The 16001-nt window shown below is 39.7% G+C and overlaps 1 protein-coding gene across 2 annotated transcripts in view; it reads left to right on the top strand.

Annotated features, from left to right (window-relative positions):
• Positions 1 to 16001, top strand: part of Csmd1 (CUB and Sushi multiple domains 1) — a 1522453-nt gene that overhangs the window by 1317354 nt on the left and 189098 nt on the right. For both annotated transcript variants that reach the window (XM_076913874.1, XM_034520246.2), the window contains exon 27: positions 14570 to 14761. In XM_076913874.1, coding sequence (XP_076769989.1) covers positions 14570 to 14761 — 192 coding nt within the window. The remainder of the gene's footprint in view (positions 1 to 14569; positions 14762 to 16001) is intronic.

Raw genomic sequence — 16001 nt, 5'->3', positions numbered from 1 at the left:
GAGGTCTCCCCTGTGCGGAACACTCTACTGCACTCATGTTACTGATCATATATGTCCCCATCTTGCCCCTCCATATCAGTCATTCGCAGAGTCCCTTCTGTCTCCTGCCTTGGATATGTGCATGTCTTCTCATGTGAGGAACCGCTTTGGGCCCCATGTTCTCTTTATTCATATTGTCATGGAGTTAGTATCTTCTTCATGGAGCTTAGATAAAGGTATACAAGGGGTGTAGCTATAGTCCATGTCTGCTTTGCCAGCTCATAAGATGCCAATTAATTAACTTGACATGGACATCTGCATATATCTCAAAAAAAAAAAAAAAAAAAAAAAAAAAAAAAAAAAAAAGAACACCAACCCTTGAGAGTCTACATGCCAAGGGCCTAAATTTCCATCAAGGCTAAGAACCTGGTCTCTGTTACACAGCTACCTTATCCCAGTCCCCATCAAAAAGATCAGTTCATGATACTAAGCCCAACCACATTGACTTTGATCTTAGGAAAGCATTTATTTTAACCTCAGAGAGCAAATAAGACCAAGCTAATCCTGTATGGGAGAGCCTCTAGATTGTGAGTTACGGTGGAATGTGAGCCCACCGCTCAGAAGAGATTCCGAGTTGGCTCTGTGCTCAGAGTGGTAAGCCCAGGTTCTCTCTCCTTTCTCTCTTCACTCATGCTCCATGTCCTGCTTCCTTGCTTTTGACCCTCTCTGTGGAACGCCTTGTTCCTCTATGACCCAGTCACTTCTCCTGCCTGCTGGGGTGCTCACTTCCAAGTTGCACATAACTACTGCTCCCATGAGGAAACCTCAGAGCAGCGGGAGACTCCTTTATATGAATGTCATCCTCCTCCTTCAGACAGTCATGATGATTATTCCTTCTGTCCAGAGAATGTTGACCTGATACCTAGGCAGCCATATTTACCACCTGTCTCCTACCTGGCACCTGATGGCATTTTGTCTTCACTTTTTCATCCAATGCATGTCCTTGGACTAATTTCTTCTCATTCCTTTCTTTCTGGCTATTAGTTCTGATGGTGCTATGGTTTTTCGAAGTGCGTGTTTGTTCCAATATTCACAATTGTTAGTGAGCTCTGATTACCCAGAAACCCTACCTTAATGAGACATATGTGGACTTGCATCTTAAAGGAGCTTGAAGACATTTCCCCCTAGAATAATGCACATTCTTACTCAGATGGTTAAAAATCACTAGGGATATAATATATATATATATATATATATATATATATATATATATATATATTACATATATTATATATATTTTATAATATATACATATATATGTATTATATATAAGCAGCTTTTGCACTAGTTGCAAAGAAAATAGGATGTGTGTGTATATGTGTGTGTGTATAATTTAATAACATGTACAGTATACACATAACTATAGGTATAATAAAGCCCACTTGCATTTACTATGAACTGTGTAAGAGTAGAGGAATCTCAGATGTAGATGCACACTGCTCATAGTTATGTAATATTCAGACTAGGCAAAATAAGCCCACTCCTTGTGACTGGGCATGGCTCCATTTGCCGCAGCCTGTAACCTCAAGTATGTATACCAGATTCCATTAGCATCTGTCTCCTAGTTAATTAGGCTAAATTAGGACTTAACACTCTTTTTACTGCGGCGCAGTTTTAGCAAGCATACCCACAAAGGTGGGGACACAAAGGCACTTTGATGTGTTTCCTCCAAACACTGGATTGTGATTACTTATTCTCAGCTCTGGAGGCACGCTGACACCAGGGAAGCATTTTGTGATAAACGATTCAGTCCGCGGTTCTCAAATTAGATTTCCCCCTCTCTTTGGCCTCCTGCTTCACAACACTCAATTCAAACAGACAACAGAGTGATTCTCCTGATGCCTGCTTGGCAGGACAGTCACAATCCTGCAGTTTTGACTGAGAAGCGGGAGGAACAGTAAAAGCCTGAATAGCATGTTTCTGTGCCAGGGTTACTGGGCTGGTGGATATTTGCATGCTGCTAGCAGCTAAGGCGATGAACCTCCCGACATTGTGAACCAAGCACCTGTTCCTAGTGACACATAGGCAGATTCCAGGAGGCTTAATGGAAGCCATTAATGATTGCCCCACCTCTAGTCCACCTCTGTCAATAAAAGCATTGTCATTGCTTGCAGCAACAAGGGAGCTGAGAATCAAGTTAACTATAATAAGAGACATGAATAAATGTTTTCAAGAGGGTCTTCACATAAGAGTTAACATTTTCAGTTGTTTTGGTTTTATTTGTTATAAAGAAAGTTAATCTAAAAAAACTGAACAAAGGACCTTGTAGTTCATGAATATGGAAATCTAATTTGAGGGCATTTAAAATTTTAATTTCTATTGAGCGTAAAGCATTTTAAAATAGGCTCAAATAGCATACAGATTTTAAACACCAAAAAGCAAAGATATTTAACTTTCTAAAAGTTCTTTTATTTTTGATGTGATGAAACGAAAATTACTAATTAATTTTTTTATCCCTGCATATTTATAGCTGCCCTTTTGTGAGATGCTTGCTTGAGTTTATAACGGGTATAGACTATCAGCAATGCACAATAATTCACATACGTAAACATGGCGTGGAGAAACCCATTTAAAAACCTCAGCTGTTAGTCTCTTGTGTCCCCGTGTTTGACATGATCAAATTTGATTAACCACATTGTGTCCTATGTAGAAGACATCACTGGATGTATTTCCAAGACTAGAAAGATAATGGCATACTTGTTGAGCTCTGATACACTCCCTTTCCATGGCTTATTGTGTCGTGTTCGAGATAAATAAAGAGCTAACGCTACAATGTATGAAAGATGACATTAGAATGTAACTATGAAACATGGTTAAACAAGAGGATAATTATAAAGATAGCTACAAAAGGTTAAATGCAGCTGAATTCCCAAGTAGAAAGAGATGTACATGTGTGGGGTGTGTACAGGAGAGGAGTGATACAGCCTGGCTTAACAGCTGTATCAGCAACCTTCTGGAATAGTATATTCTCTCTTAATTATCTTCAAACATTTTCATGGGATTCCTACTGGGTTCTTGCCTTTAATGAAATGTGTATGGCTATACTATGAAATCAGAGTGGTTCATTTATTTCGTGAAGTTTTCCAGTTACAAATACTTATCGGTATCGTAGATATACTACAAAGCGTGTTTTCATCGCCAGTAAGTATATATCAATAGGCAAGATCACAGAAGCAAATTCACAGCATTAGAGCAATAGTGCAGCAGTCGAGAACCTTTGCTGCTCTCACACAGGACTAGAGTTCAGATCCCAGTACCTATATGGAGGTAGTTCATAACAGTCTGTAACTGCAGTTCTAAAAGACCCAATACCCTCTTATTGGCATCTGTGGACACCTAGCAACTCCAACATACACATGCACACACCCAGCACAGAGAGAGAGAGAGAAAGAGAGAGAGAGAGAGAGAGAGAGAGAGAGAGAGAGAGAGAGAGAGAGAGAGAGAAGAGAGAAAAGGGAGAAAGAGAGAGAACACATGAAGACAGAGACAGACAGACAACCCCAAACCTAACCCCCATACACATACACACCCATACCCTCCCACCCCCTCACATACATCCATAAAAATAAAACCACATCTTAGAACAAAAAGAAACAATATAATTTACTATGTGGAAGCAATAGCCCTGGTAAGGCCATGTCCTAAGTATGCCTAACACTATTTGTACCAGTGTCTCTGTCTACACATGTATCTTAATACTTCCATTTCCTCTCACAAGCTAAACCCTTTCGTGTTCTAGGATGTTGTACACATCTGTCTGGGGAATCCTTGTCCTTTTACTTATTCATCTTGTCTTTCTTCTGGCTTACAGCACCAGCCTCCTGGGTAATAGGAATTGTGTTAACTGCAATAGGCTTTTGTGTGGTTTGATGTTGTTTAAATGCTTATTATCCAAAAGAAAGCAGCCACCATGACCTGCTGTAAGCAGAGCTTGTGTTTCTTCAAATCTGTCAACAGTTACAGGAATTTTACAACTTGAAACTACCAGACCTTCTACCACAAAAGAACATTCAGAAATGCAAGATTTGTGTGACAAGTTCGGGAAATTTTGGATTTTTAAATTAAATATGTGTGCGCATATGATTTCCTGTAATGAAAACTACATGCAGCAAAGCAAGTACTCAATATAATATGTATGGCCAGGCCAGTCACACACACACACACACACACACACACACACACACACACCTAGATACTCACTTCACAGCCACACAAGTCCCATCATGTATGTGTGGCTTTCTAAGTATGATCAATTCTGAGGTAGTTTCGAGACTCAGTGGTAGAGTTAGGAGTATGCCCTTTGTGTGGAGAACCGCATAGTGTTTGCAAACTTACCACAACTGCTTGACTGAGGTGATGGGTTTTGGGAGGAAGTTAAAATGACAATCTGGGGCACCCTGAAGGAGACAGAGATGATCTACCTGCTAATAACCCTGGTGTCAACATCTGTTCCTGCTCTTTTGTCATTTTGATTATTTTACCATATTGTGGAAGGCTCAGGCAGTATCCAGCTCTGGGGTTGTCCTTGTTTCCCATGTGACTCTGTGGAAACTGACCTTGGTATCTCTATAGTCAGCAGTTGGTTGTGTTTATTTGAATTACTCAATGCAGGGGCTATAACAGTTTACATCAGCATACTTTAATCATGCACGTGGAAGACCATGTGAGTTATTTTTCTGTTCTGCACTATTATGAGTGGAACCCCTTTGACCTTGGTCATTCTGCTGAAGCTTCCAGGAAGAATGGCTCTTTTTTGAACATTTGGAACCTATAACCCACATGCCTCTCACATTTTTAGGTATCCTCATTCCTTCACTTGGGAGCTATCTCCCTCAATTTGCATGGAACATTGTCCTCAGGTCAGAATCTAGTTGACTAACTGATGTTATATTGTTTTTAGACTGGAGTGTGAAACGTGATGGAAGGCAGACTGGAGCCTTCCTCAACTTCAAATTTCCAATGTGTAGTACTCTATCAGGACACTTTGTGGTCCTCGTTAAACCAATAAAGAAGAGGGGCCCCCTTCCTCTTCAATCCACACAGCACTCAGTTGCCCAACCTCTCCCTTGTTTCTGCTGTAGTCACTCACAAAGCTCCCCAATTCTCTCCCACTTCACAGCCCCTCCATAGTGCATTCTGATTATGGCTCTATCTCTCTCACATTAAACTCAAGTCCTGTACCATATTCAGAGCTCAGACAAAACCAAGATCCCTTCTACCTGAGGGTACACCCCCTCTCAACCTCAGCTTCTTCCCTGTCCTTTAATCACCTCCCCCAACACCCAGCTCCAGGTGCCCTTCCACTCTTGAGGGGGTGAAACCCTCTCACCACTTAGAGTTAAAATGGATACAGCACATCCTCTGTGCCACTGTCTTGGCACCTACATGGCTTGTCCATTCATTATTACCTTAAGGAGCCTTCTTTAAAGAGTTCATTGGGAACCACCAGGTTCCAGAATGTTATATTACCCTTGGGCCTGATGCATGGTCTTCCCATCTGCTGCTGTAATACAGGTAATTCACAATTGGTTTGAAGAGACAAAGATCTAGAATCTGAGGCTGCAAAGGTTAAGGCCCTAGAACTTGCATCTGGTAAGTTTCTCCATGCTGCCCCATGACAAAGGCTGAAGAACAGAGGAAAGCGTGAAAATGAGGCCAGCCCTGGCAAGACGACTGACAGTGCTAACCTAGGGTGAGAGATCTCTCTGTAACATCACACAGGCAATCATCAACCTGAGGAGATAAAGATCTGCTCTCTCTCTGTGTCTCTCTGTGTCTTTCTGTGTCTCTCTCTGTCTCTCTGTGTGTGTCTCTCTCTGTCTTCCCTCCCTCCCTTCTTTCTTCCTTTCCTCTCAGTTTCTCTTCTCTCTCTTTTTGTCTTTCCACAACATCTTTTAATAGACCTTATATTTACTTGATTTGACAATTTTGCTTTTACTAACCCACATAAATCTAAGCTCTACAAGGAGAAAACTTTATTTTCTTCTTAGTTCTAGTATACCTCAGCACATAGTGGGTTCTCAGAATATTATGGATGGCTTCCTAGCATAGGAGAATGAATAAAAATACAACCCACTTCTAAAACAGACCAATTTTCCTTTTGCATGTTACTAAGCTTTGAGAAATATGCACATCTTCTTAGTTGACATACTGTCTTTGTGTTTGTCAAGAGTTGTAAGGAAATGTTTCAATATGGACCCTGTCCCATGGATGGAACTGCATAAGTCGATAACTTTGGTTGGGAAGCATGCAGGGCTATTCTTTGGTAAGTAAGGAAATTAGAGATATACTCAACTGATGCAGTGGCCCTTGATATTGACAGTACAAGGGTGGCCAGGGGACAGAGGTCTTGTAGGGTTGATAACTGAAAGCCAGTGTCAAGGCTGTTGAGAATAGAAAGCAAAATAAAGGCACTACAGATGATTCCTTGGTGGCTGTGAATGAACAAGATGAGAGTAAAGAGTAAGAATGGATGAATACATATGGTGAGAAAAAATGATCAGATGGGAATAAAGCTTTTCCTAATGCATAGATTAAATCTTAAAAGCTGTGTGTGTGTTCTTATCTGAAATATGGTAGATTGCTCGGTGGCAAGGAAGCACTGGAGAAGGAAAGTGCACATCTACCATGACTGAGATGGGTAACATTTGGGTACAGAGTTAGTGTGTGCTTTTTTTTTTTTTTTTTCTGGATCACATTTTATATAATAATCTGTGTCCTGCAATATGCTTTGTACATTCCAATAGTAGTCTGTAATAGAGTATAATTTCAGTTATAATCTATGTCTTATTTATAAATTTGCTATATTTTAACTTTAATTTATCTGATTAGCTCAGCAATAGTACTTGTAGTATATTCTCAAACATGTTATACAAATGCAGGTTAGTTAACATCTGTAAAAATAAAGCATTAAATGAAATCAGAAAACTGATGCAGAAATCATTTAGATTAAGAAAATTAGAATAAGCAACATGTTTCCCTCTTCCAGATGTCAAAGCAAATAATTATGCCATATGTATATAATTTTCCGCATCAGGTAGCTCACAATTGTGTAACTCAGCTCCAGAACATCCCATATCACTGGCCTTCTGAGACAACTGTACTCATGTGCATATATCTATACATGGACACATAGTTTTAACATAAAATCCATCTTGAAAACAAAGTTAGTGAGAGAAAAGGGATCTCCTTTGATGAGCAGTAAAAGTTAACACTTATCTGTAGATAAAGGGATATGTTTTAGAATGCAGTTAGAAATTACTCTGGTTTAGCAAAGTGGGAATAATATATTTCCTTCTAAGAACCATGACCCCTGGGTAGTCAACTAGAATTCTGGGACCAGGCAAAACTTATCTCCAGTTAAGAAAGGCTTAAGACAATTAGACAGCTGTTGGTTACTACCAGATTATCGGTGCCACTATTGTACCTCTAGGGATCTCTTGCCTTGCTACTCACCACTATGTTCCACAAGTGTCATCGCTTGGAAGCTTTCATAGAACCTTCTGGTACTATCACAGAAATGAGGTTTACAGTCGTGGTGTCTTCAGAGATAAGACCTACCCTCCACCTCTGGAAGGCAGCCAAAGGCTACAGCCAAGGCCTACCTTGTTTTGAAGTTACTTGTAGTCTCCTTACTAATAGATTTAAAGGAGAATTCTCATGCCTGGTACTGGGGTTTTGTTAAACAATTTTATTTTATGCCTATGGATGATTTCCCTGGCTTTATTCTTCTGGAATCCATGTTTTTCTGGTACCTGTAAAGATCAGAAGTGGGGGTCAGACCCCATTGGGACTGAAGTTACAAGCAGCTGAGTGTCATGAACCAAACCTTGGTACTTATTTTTGTTTTTGTTTTAAGAGCAGCCAGTGCTCTTAACCACTGAGTCATCTCTCTAGCCCCAGTGTTTTTATTTAAATCAGTTTTCATTTTACACTTGTCCAGGATTATATTGTAGCTGTTGTATGTGGAAAGTGCTAGTTGCCTTCAGAGTTACTTGTTCAAGTTTTACACCTGTAAATAATCTCCCTATTCAATTGGCAGTGGGTTTTTTTGTTTTGTTTTGTTTTATTTTGTTTTTCTGTATTGTTGGGTTTTTGTTGTTGTTTTGATTTTTTTTCTCAAGCTTGCATAAGTGACTATTCAGTATATCAGCTCCTCATTCAACCTGAATAGTTTGTGTCCTGCAGCATGTGAGGTGAGCCAGTCATCTGGGTGTCTGGTTTATCCTCCAGCAAGACAGGAAGTTAAAAGCCCTGCTTGCTCTAATTTCTGTCATAGATCCAGGACAAGTGGGGAGTGAGGGATGTTTCTCTATGGGGATAGGTCACACTTGAATGAATATGTGAGGTGGAAAGGAGATAGCCATGGAAAACAGCCAGGATTTTAATTTGGGGAAGTGGAGCCATGCACAAAGGTGGTAAATGAACAATGTGTTCACCCTGGTGATAAATGAAAGAATTCACAATATGCTTTCTAACTCAGCACTGGCCTGACCCTGTCCTCTGAGGTGGATTATCTGATACTCCTCTCTGCCCTCTATTCACTGAAGACCAACTATCTTCTCTGGAGGAATCCTGTTTCTCAAGAAAACCCTGAGAAGGAAGGTGTGGGGCACACACTGTCCCAGAGAGCTCAGCTATGGACTTCGTGCCCAGAATGGGTGGAGCTAGAGAGGTTCCCAAGGACACAGAGTTCCTCTGCTAAGTGCTGTCACCACTGACATCTTTCACCATGGCACTCTGCCTATGTCCTGACCTTGGGTTTCCAATTTCATTCTTCATGTGTGTATCCAAGCCTCATTTCCCAAAGAACAATCACTTGCCTTTCATTCTCTGAGCTTCTGATGCTCAAACTCTCAGCCAGAGAAGGGAAGGGACTGATTCCTTAATGCCCACATGTCCACTCAGGATCAACACTTTGTACCCAAGGACTCTGAATTTCCTCAGACAGAGATACCTCTATCTAGCTGGAGGTGACCTAAACATGACTTACAATGTAAACTCTTGGGCCCACCAGCTGCAAATGCATCCCCTTTCCCCCATAAGTTCCTTGAGCAAACAAATTACTTTATGCTTCTGCAGACCTATAGCCTGTTATAAAGAACTAGTCTCCATGGAAACATAAGCTAGTGCTTCCCCCAGTACTATAGGTAGGACCTGACCTATATCTGTATACCAAAAGAACAACTCTGAAGTCACACCAGTTCCAAGGCTTTATAAACCTGACACATGAAAAAAGGAGCCTGTCATGATGTAGGATATTAATCCGTATAGAAGCATATGTCCAGGAACATGTATACACATGCGCAATGTACATATTCATATTTATATATACTTATATACACATATATGCACACAAATATATGCATATGCATGCATATATATATATATGCATGCTTATGCACATATCCATGTATGTACCCATGCAGGCGCATATATATATATATATATATATATATATATATATATATATATATATGGATATATATATATATCCATATGTGTTTGTGTAAACACAGACATATACATATATAGCCATACATATGTACACACAAATATATGCATGCACACTCACACATAAGTCTATGTGCATATATACACATGCACACATATACATATGAACATATATGTATATCTACATCACATAGGTATGTGTACATGTACTACATACATACATATACACATATATATCCATGAAAATAAGCATGCACACACCCAAGTATGCATATACACAGGCACATACACCTGTAACTATGTGCTCACAGAGCAAATAGTGTCTTCTTCCAGGCACCTGCCTCATGACCCCCATGTTGTACACTGCAAACTGTTAGCCCATTCCAAATAGAGTAGCCATCTCACTTATGGGAGATACATTTTTTTACTTAGTACTCAGGTTGCACAATGAATTTTATCTATGTGTGTTTCTGAGTGTGGTGTGTAGCAACACCATTTTATGTTTATGTAGATGTCAAAGCATCACATCTCCATAGAGAACTACATTAGAGGGTTTTCAATAATGAAAGCATATTAAGCAGGCTATCACCTCAGTTCCTCAGTAGCCTCTGAACTGGTTCCTCCACCCTCATAAGATATCATAATTTGTGGGTGATTGAGCCCCTGACACAACATGTTGTAGTACTTGAAAATAACTGAGTACATTTTCATATGACCTTTAAATCGTCTCTAGATTTATGCAATACTTAGTACAATGGGATATTCTCTAAACAGTCTTACACTGTACTGTGCTAAGAGAGATGGCAAGGCAAATATGTCTGTTCATGTCCAACATAGACACAATTTTCAAGTTCATGGATCAGAAACCATGAACATAAAGGGTCACTTATTTTATAAACTTAGTCAACAAATATGTCTTAAATGATGATGTAAAGGCATGTATGGAGAACTTTATTCATTTAAAAGGATGTAGTCTAAATTCTTATTATCTATCTGTTCTAATAAAACAGAAAAATTACTTTTATATAATTAATAATTATATTTCACAAAGTCTCTAGGGTCAAATTGACCACCTAGTTAGAGATTTGCCCAAGGACAAATTGACTACCTAGCAGAAGGTTAGCATCACTGCACTTTAACTGCTGTGAATCACCAACAAAATGTCATTTGTGTCACAGGCACTTAGGACTTAAGTATGTAGTCATTGTTCAAATGTGTGGGATGGTTCTGTCTTCTAATGCTGTGTCCTTCAGGTAGACAATGGTTGGATAATGGTCTCTATAGGACTTAGAACATTCTGTTGATCATGGTAAACCAGAAATTTGAACATCAGTCATTTCAGGATGCATCCCCTTCCCTAAGAGACTGTTGTGAAATGGGTAGCATCAAATGCATCCATTCCTTCTTGATAGTGAGAAGCTTGAAAGATTGAGACTCTCAGGTCCTATCTGGAGCAATCCCTGCCCATGATACCATCTGTAGCTGGGAGTCTTTCTGACTTTTGAACAATGAGGTATATAGCCTTTCCCAAGGAATAGCTGTCCTTGATTCATAACTAAAGGAGAATAAAGTAAAGTTTGTTTCAAATATGCAACCCACATATTTCTTTTAGCTTTGTTGAAAATTGTTTTCTTTCTCCTTCCTCAACTGTCCTGATTACTTTTTAAATCCAATCTGGATAACCTTGGGTGCTTTTTATTTTTTATTTTACAATTCCAAAAGTCTAAGAGTTGCAAGTTCATTTCAACTGGACTAAGCCTCGATGGTGGGCTGACTGGTAATCTCCAATAATCCTTGAAAGTGTGCAAGCAACAGGAACATCCTATTAGGCACACATGTAGCTAGCCTATTATACGCACCCGATAGCTGGAAGTATTGAGAGTTATTTGGATCTAGTATTTCCATTTATCACGCAACACAGGCTGCACGAAAGCATGACTTTCAAAGACCTCAGCTGCTAATGTTTATTATTATTGCAAATATTCCAAGGAAAAGCTTAGTGTAAAGGACATCTTCAAAGAGGCATCAAACCTCTTACTATTAAAGGATAGTCAGGGGTCCATGTGAGCTAGCATTGCACAAATATAACTTCAGTTGGAAGAATTTTAATAGTTCTTGGGGTAAGGGAATATGTTCTGCAATTCTCTACATTCAGAATACGCAGTTTCTGATTGTGATAAAAGCTTGTTTATGGTATGTCATTGCTAATCCTGCTGTCCTGCAGAGACACGCAGGGGGATCTCAGAGGAAATCTGAATGATGTATGTTCATCTTATCTGACCAGATTCTTTCAATGTTTAGGAAAGTGTTATTGTCATCTTGATATAACCTGGGGTCACATAGAAAACAGAAACCTTAAATGAGAATCTGTACACATCAGATGGCCTAGGCAACCAGCACTGAAAGAGATTGTCCTAATTGATAATTGGTGTGGGAGCACCCAGTCATCTGGACAAAACTATCCCTAGGCAGGTAGCCCTGATCTGTGTAAGAAAGCTAACTGAGCATGGTCCAGAGGTGGAGCTAGTAAGCAGCATCGCACTGCTGGGCTCCCTGTTCTGAGTTCCTCCAATGATGATCTGTGACCTGGAAGTGTAAACTGAAATAATTGTCTCTTCTCTTAAGTTAATTTGATTATGCTCTATATCATAGCAACAGACACAAAACAAGAACATAGTTGGTACCAGAAGTGAAGCATAATGATCTGACCATGTCGTTTTGTGAGGGGATTGTGGAAGCATTTGAAACCTTGGGCTGGGAAAACAAGTGAATACTCAAAGCGTAATGAACTATCATTCTTGAAGCTTGGATGATAATACTAAGAGTAAATTAGACTGTGAATAACTGATTCTTGAAGTCTCAGGGGAACACAAATATAGTATTGAGACCTTTAATTGCTATTTTTGTTTATGAATCTGTGGTATCTTTCTAGGTCTGGATAATTTCACTTGGGATTGTTTTCCTAGTTCATCCAGTTGCCTGAGAATTTCATGATGTTATTTTTTTAATGGCCAAGTAATACTAGATTGTGTAAATGCACCATATTTTCTTTATTCACTCATTGGGTGATAGACATCAATGTTGTTTTTAGGTTCTGGCTATTAGGAATAAAGCTGCTATGAACATAGCTGAGCAAGTGTCCTTTGGGTATATGCACAGGAGTGGGATAGCTAGGTCTTGAGGTAAATCAATTCCTAATTGTGTGAGAAATTGCCAAATTGATTTCCAAAGTGACCCAGCAGTATTATCTGTTACCTCACAGTTTATGTCCACTTACAAGTGAGTATACATTGACCCTGATAGAAGAGAAAGTAGGGAATATCCTTGAATGCATTGGACAGGAGACTACTTCCTGAACAGAGAACACCGATAGTTCAGACACTAAGATCAACAATTAGTAAATAGGACCCTTTGGGTCTTTGTGTGTTCTTTCCTAATGTTAAGTACAGCACAGAGCACAGGGCTGCTATAGAAATGGGAGGACATAGTCACTCTTTCCTTGGGCTATCAAGTTCCATGTGATGATGGGTCCAGAACCTTAGAGTGAGTTCTGGCTCCTGCATATCCCTCTTCCCTAGGCTGAGTAGGAAGGCTGCCCATACGACATAATCTCAAGAGTGTGCTTTGATGACTGCCAGCAGGAACAGGACACCATGCCCAGTGTATTCTGACTCCAGCAGCCTCTGCGAATGTGCAGAGCAGCCTGCAAGCACTTGTTGAAATCTTTAACTTCCTTATTCTTGTCACTCTCTTCCCTTTCTTTTTTCTCTCTTTTTGTTTTTGTGTGCATGTCTGGGCATATATATGTATGTACATACATACGTATATGTATGTGTATATATAATATGTATATGCATCTATATCTATAGATAGATAGATGATAGATAGATAGATAGATAGATAGATAGATAGATAGAAAACCTACTCCACCTTAATAATGTTATCTCTATGATTTTTATGTTTTCAGGGCTGACTGTTTAGCATCAGATGACTAACTTATTGAGATAAGCCTACTCATTGTACTTGGGACTACCTTTTTGCCTAGACTGGGTGGGGAATAAGCATCCTCCTGTGTCTACTTCCCAGCACTGGGGTTGCAGTTGAGTGCCACAGCATAGCTGGATTCTTGCATGGGTGCTGGGGATACAGAAGTAGGTCCTAATGCTTGGACAGATAGCCCATAACCCAATGAACAATTTTGCCAAGTCTCCTCTTCTTTCTTTCTTTCCTTCCTTCCTCCCTCTCTCCTTCCCCTTCTCTCTTCAACCTCTCCACTTCCTTCACTTTTCTCCCTTCTGCTTTTCCTCCTCACTCCTCCCTCTCACTTCCAAGGACATATCTTCTGGTGTTTTCTAAAGACTAAGGGACGAGATTACAAAGCTTAAAAAATGTGTAATTGATCATTTTGCCTGGAAAGTAGTAGCCGGTGGCTCTGTGCTGCCTCTGATAAGACTAACACCTGGCGCCGGGCGGTGGTGGTGCACGCCTTTAATCCCAGCACTTGGGAGGCAGAGGCAGGTGGATTTCTGAGTTCGAGGCCAGCCTGGTCTACAGAGTGAGTTCCAGGACAGCCAGGGCTACACAGAGAAACCCTGTCTCGAAAAACCAAAAAAAAAAAAAAAAAGACTGACACCTGGCCCACTTCTGCAGTCCCTGTGATGAGTCACATGAAGGAAACCTTCCCACCTTCCCCTTGCACTTGTAGTCTCCAGGTTGAGACTAGAGTTCTTTAATTAAATTATTTAAATTGTGATGTTTACAAATTATTATTGAAGGGCAAGCTAGAGGGGACTGTGTGTATAGTATTTACTAAGTATAATGTGATAAGATTGATATTTAGGATTTCATAAGTGGCCAACTTTCAATAAGATTTTGGTAAAATTATTCATCATGAGCAGAAGCAAAGTGCATAGCACTGAATCCTCCCGCAAGGAAGACTCCTTTTTCTCAAGCTCCCCAGAAACATTTGGTATACTAAACCAAAACTGAGTGCTTTGCCCTAGAGGCAGCAGCCACCCAGCGAGTGTGGATGCCTGGGTCTCAGTCACCTGAGCAGATCCTCTTTGCTTTGTTCCAGCTTCTATTGCATCCACCTGCAATGATCCTGGGATGCCACAGAATGGTACCCGCTATGGCGACAGCCGGGAACCTGGAGACACCATCACCTTCCAGTGTGACCCTGGATACCAGCTCCAAGGACAAGCCAAGATCACTTGTGTGCAGCTTAACAACCGCTTCTTCTGGCAGCCAGACCCTCCTTCATGCATAGGTACTGAACCCGGGAAGTGGAAATGTCATGCTTGGGAAAGGAATGCAGTCTATGCTTCAAATCTGCCTGCTAACCTTTTGTTTCTTCAGGAGGACGTTTCAGGAACTTCTTAAATGGCCTCGGGCTCTTTGAGACAATGCCAAAGTTTTATTGCAAATCTTTATTTTATTAGATGAAATAAAGGATGTGGTTTCTTTAATGTACGGTAATTGACATTTATCTAACATTTCCTGTCCTTAATACTTCTTATGTAAATATATTTCAACCAATCCTGACTTAAAATTTTATGTGGCTCAAAATTTATAAGCCTGCTGCTGATGGCCATATTTTTTAATATAAAACACACCTTCAAGGAAAACCTACCAAAGAAAAGCACTTTCTCTTTTCAGAAGTATGGTTTTTTTTTTTATAACATCTGTACATTTTAGATAGAATCCTAAAAAGTAGACATTATATTGCCTTTGAGGAAAATGAAAATAAATAATAAAATTATGTAAAACACTAATTAAAATTCCCCATCCAACTTATTAATGTAGAAACAAATGGCTTTGTCAACTATGGTCGTAAGAGACATCTAAGATGATCTTTCACAAATATGATTTTAGGAAAATAGATTTTTTTCATCTAAAACAAGAATTACATGTAAATTGCCCTTCATTCTGTTGAATATTTTAACGTAAAATACCTATTTGGAGTATTTAATTATAATTCCAAAATGAAATTTAATTAAATGTTATTTTTAACCAACTATTTGGCTTAGTTGGTACTTCTAGATATTCTGCTTGAAAAATGTAGAATACAATTGATCTGTGACAAAAGGCTGTGGTGGTGGAAAAGTGAGGGACTCTTTTATGGCCTTGAAGACAGATGAGATTCAAGAGCCATTATTAGCATCTGGCCTCCAGGAAAGCTATCCCTGTTTAGTAGCCTTCTGTGTATCCTCATATCCCTCAGCTGTGAGCACGGTTAGCCTTTCAGTGCTCACCCCATTAACAGGAGGCTTGTGATGCTTTGAATATTTTTCAGAATAGAGTAAATGCAGCTGTTATTATGAATCTCTTTTTTCCCTTTTGTGAAAGTCCCTGCAAATGAAGCTTCTCCTCCCTGCCTTTAACTGCTTAGCTGCATTATATGTGTGTATCTATATGTGTTGTGTCTGTGTTGTGTGTATTAAGTGTGTATTGTATGTTTGTCTCTGTGCTTGTGTCTTTGTCCACGTGATTGTTGTGTGTGTTACAAA

This window comes from Arvicanthis niloticus, chromosome 16 (genome assembly GCF_011762505.2).
Source record: "Arvicanthis niloticus isolate mArvNil1 chromosome 16, mArvNil1.pat.X, whole genome shotgun sequence".
Lineage (NCBI taxonomy): Eukaryota > Metazoa > Chordata > Mammalia > Rodentia > Muridae > Arvicanthis > Arvicanthis niloticus.
Note: the sequence above shows the minus strand (reverse complement) of the source record. Positions and strands in the feature narration are given on the sequence as shown.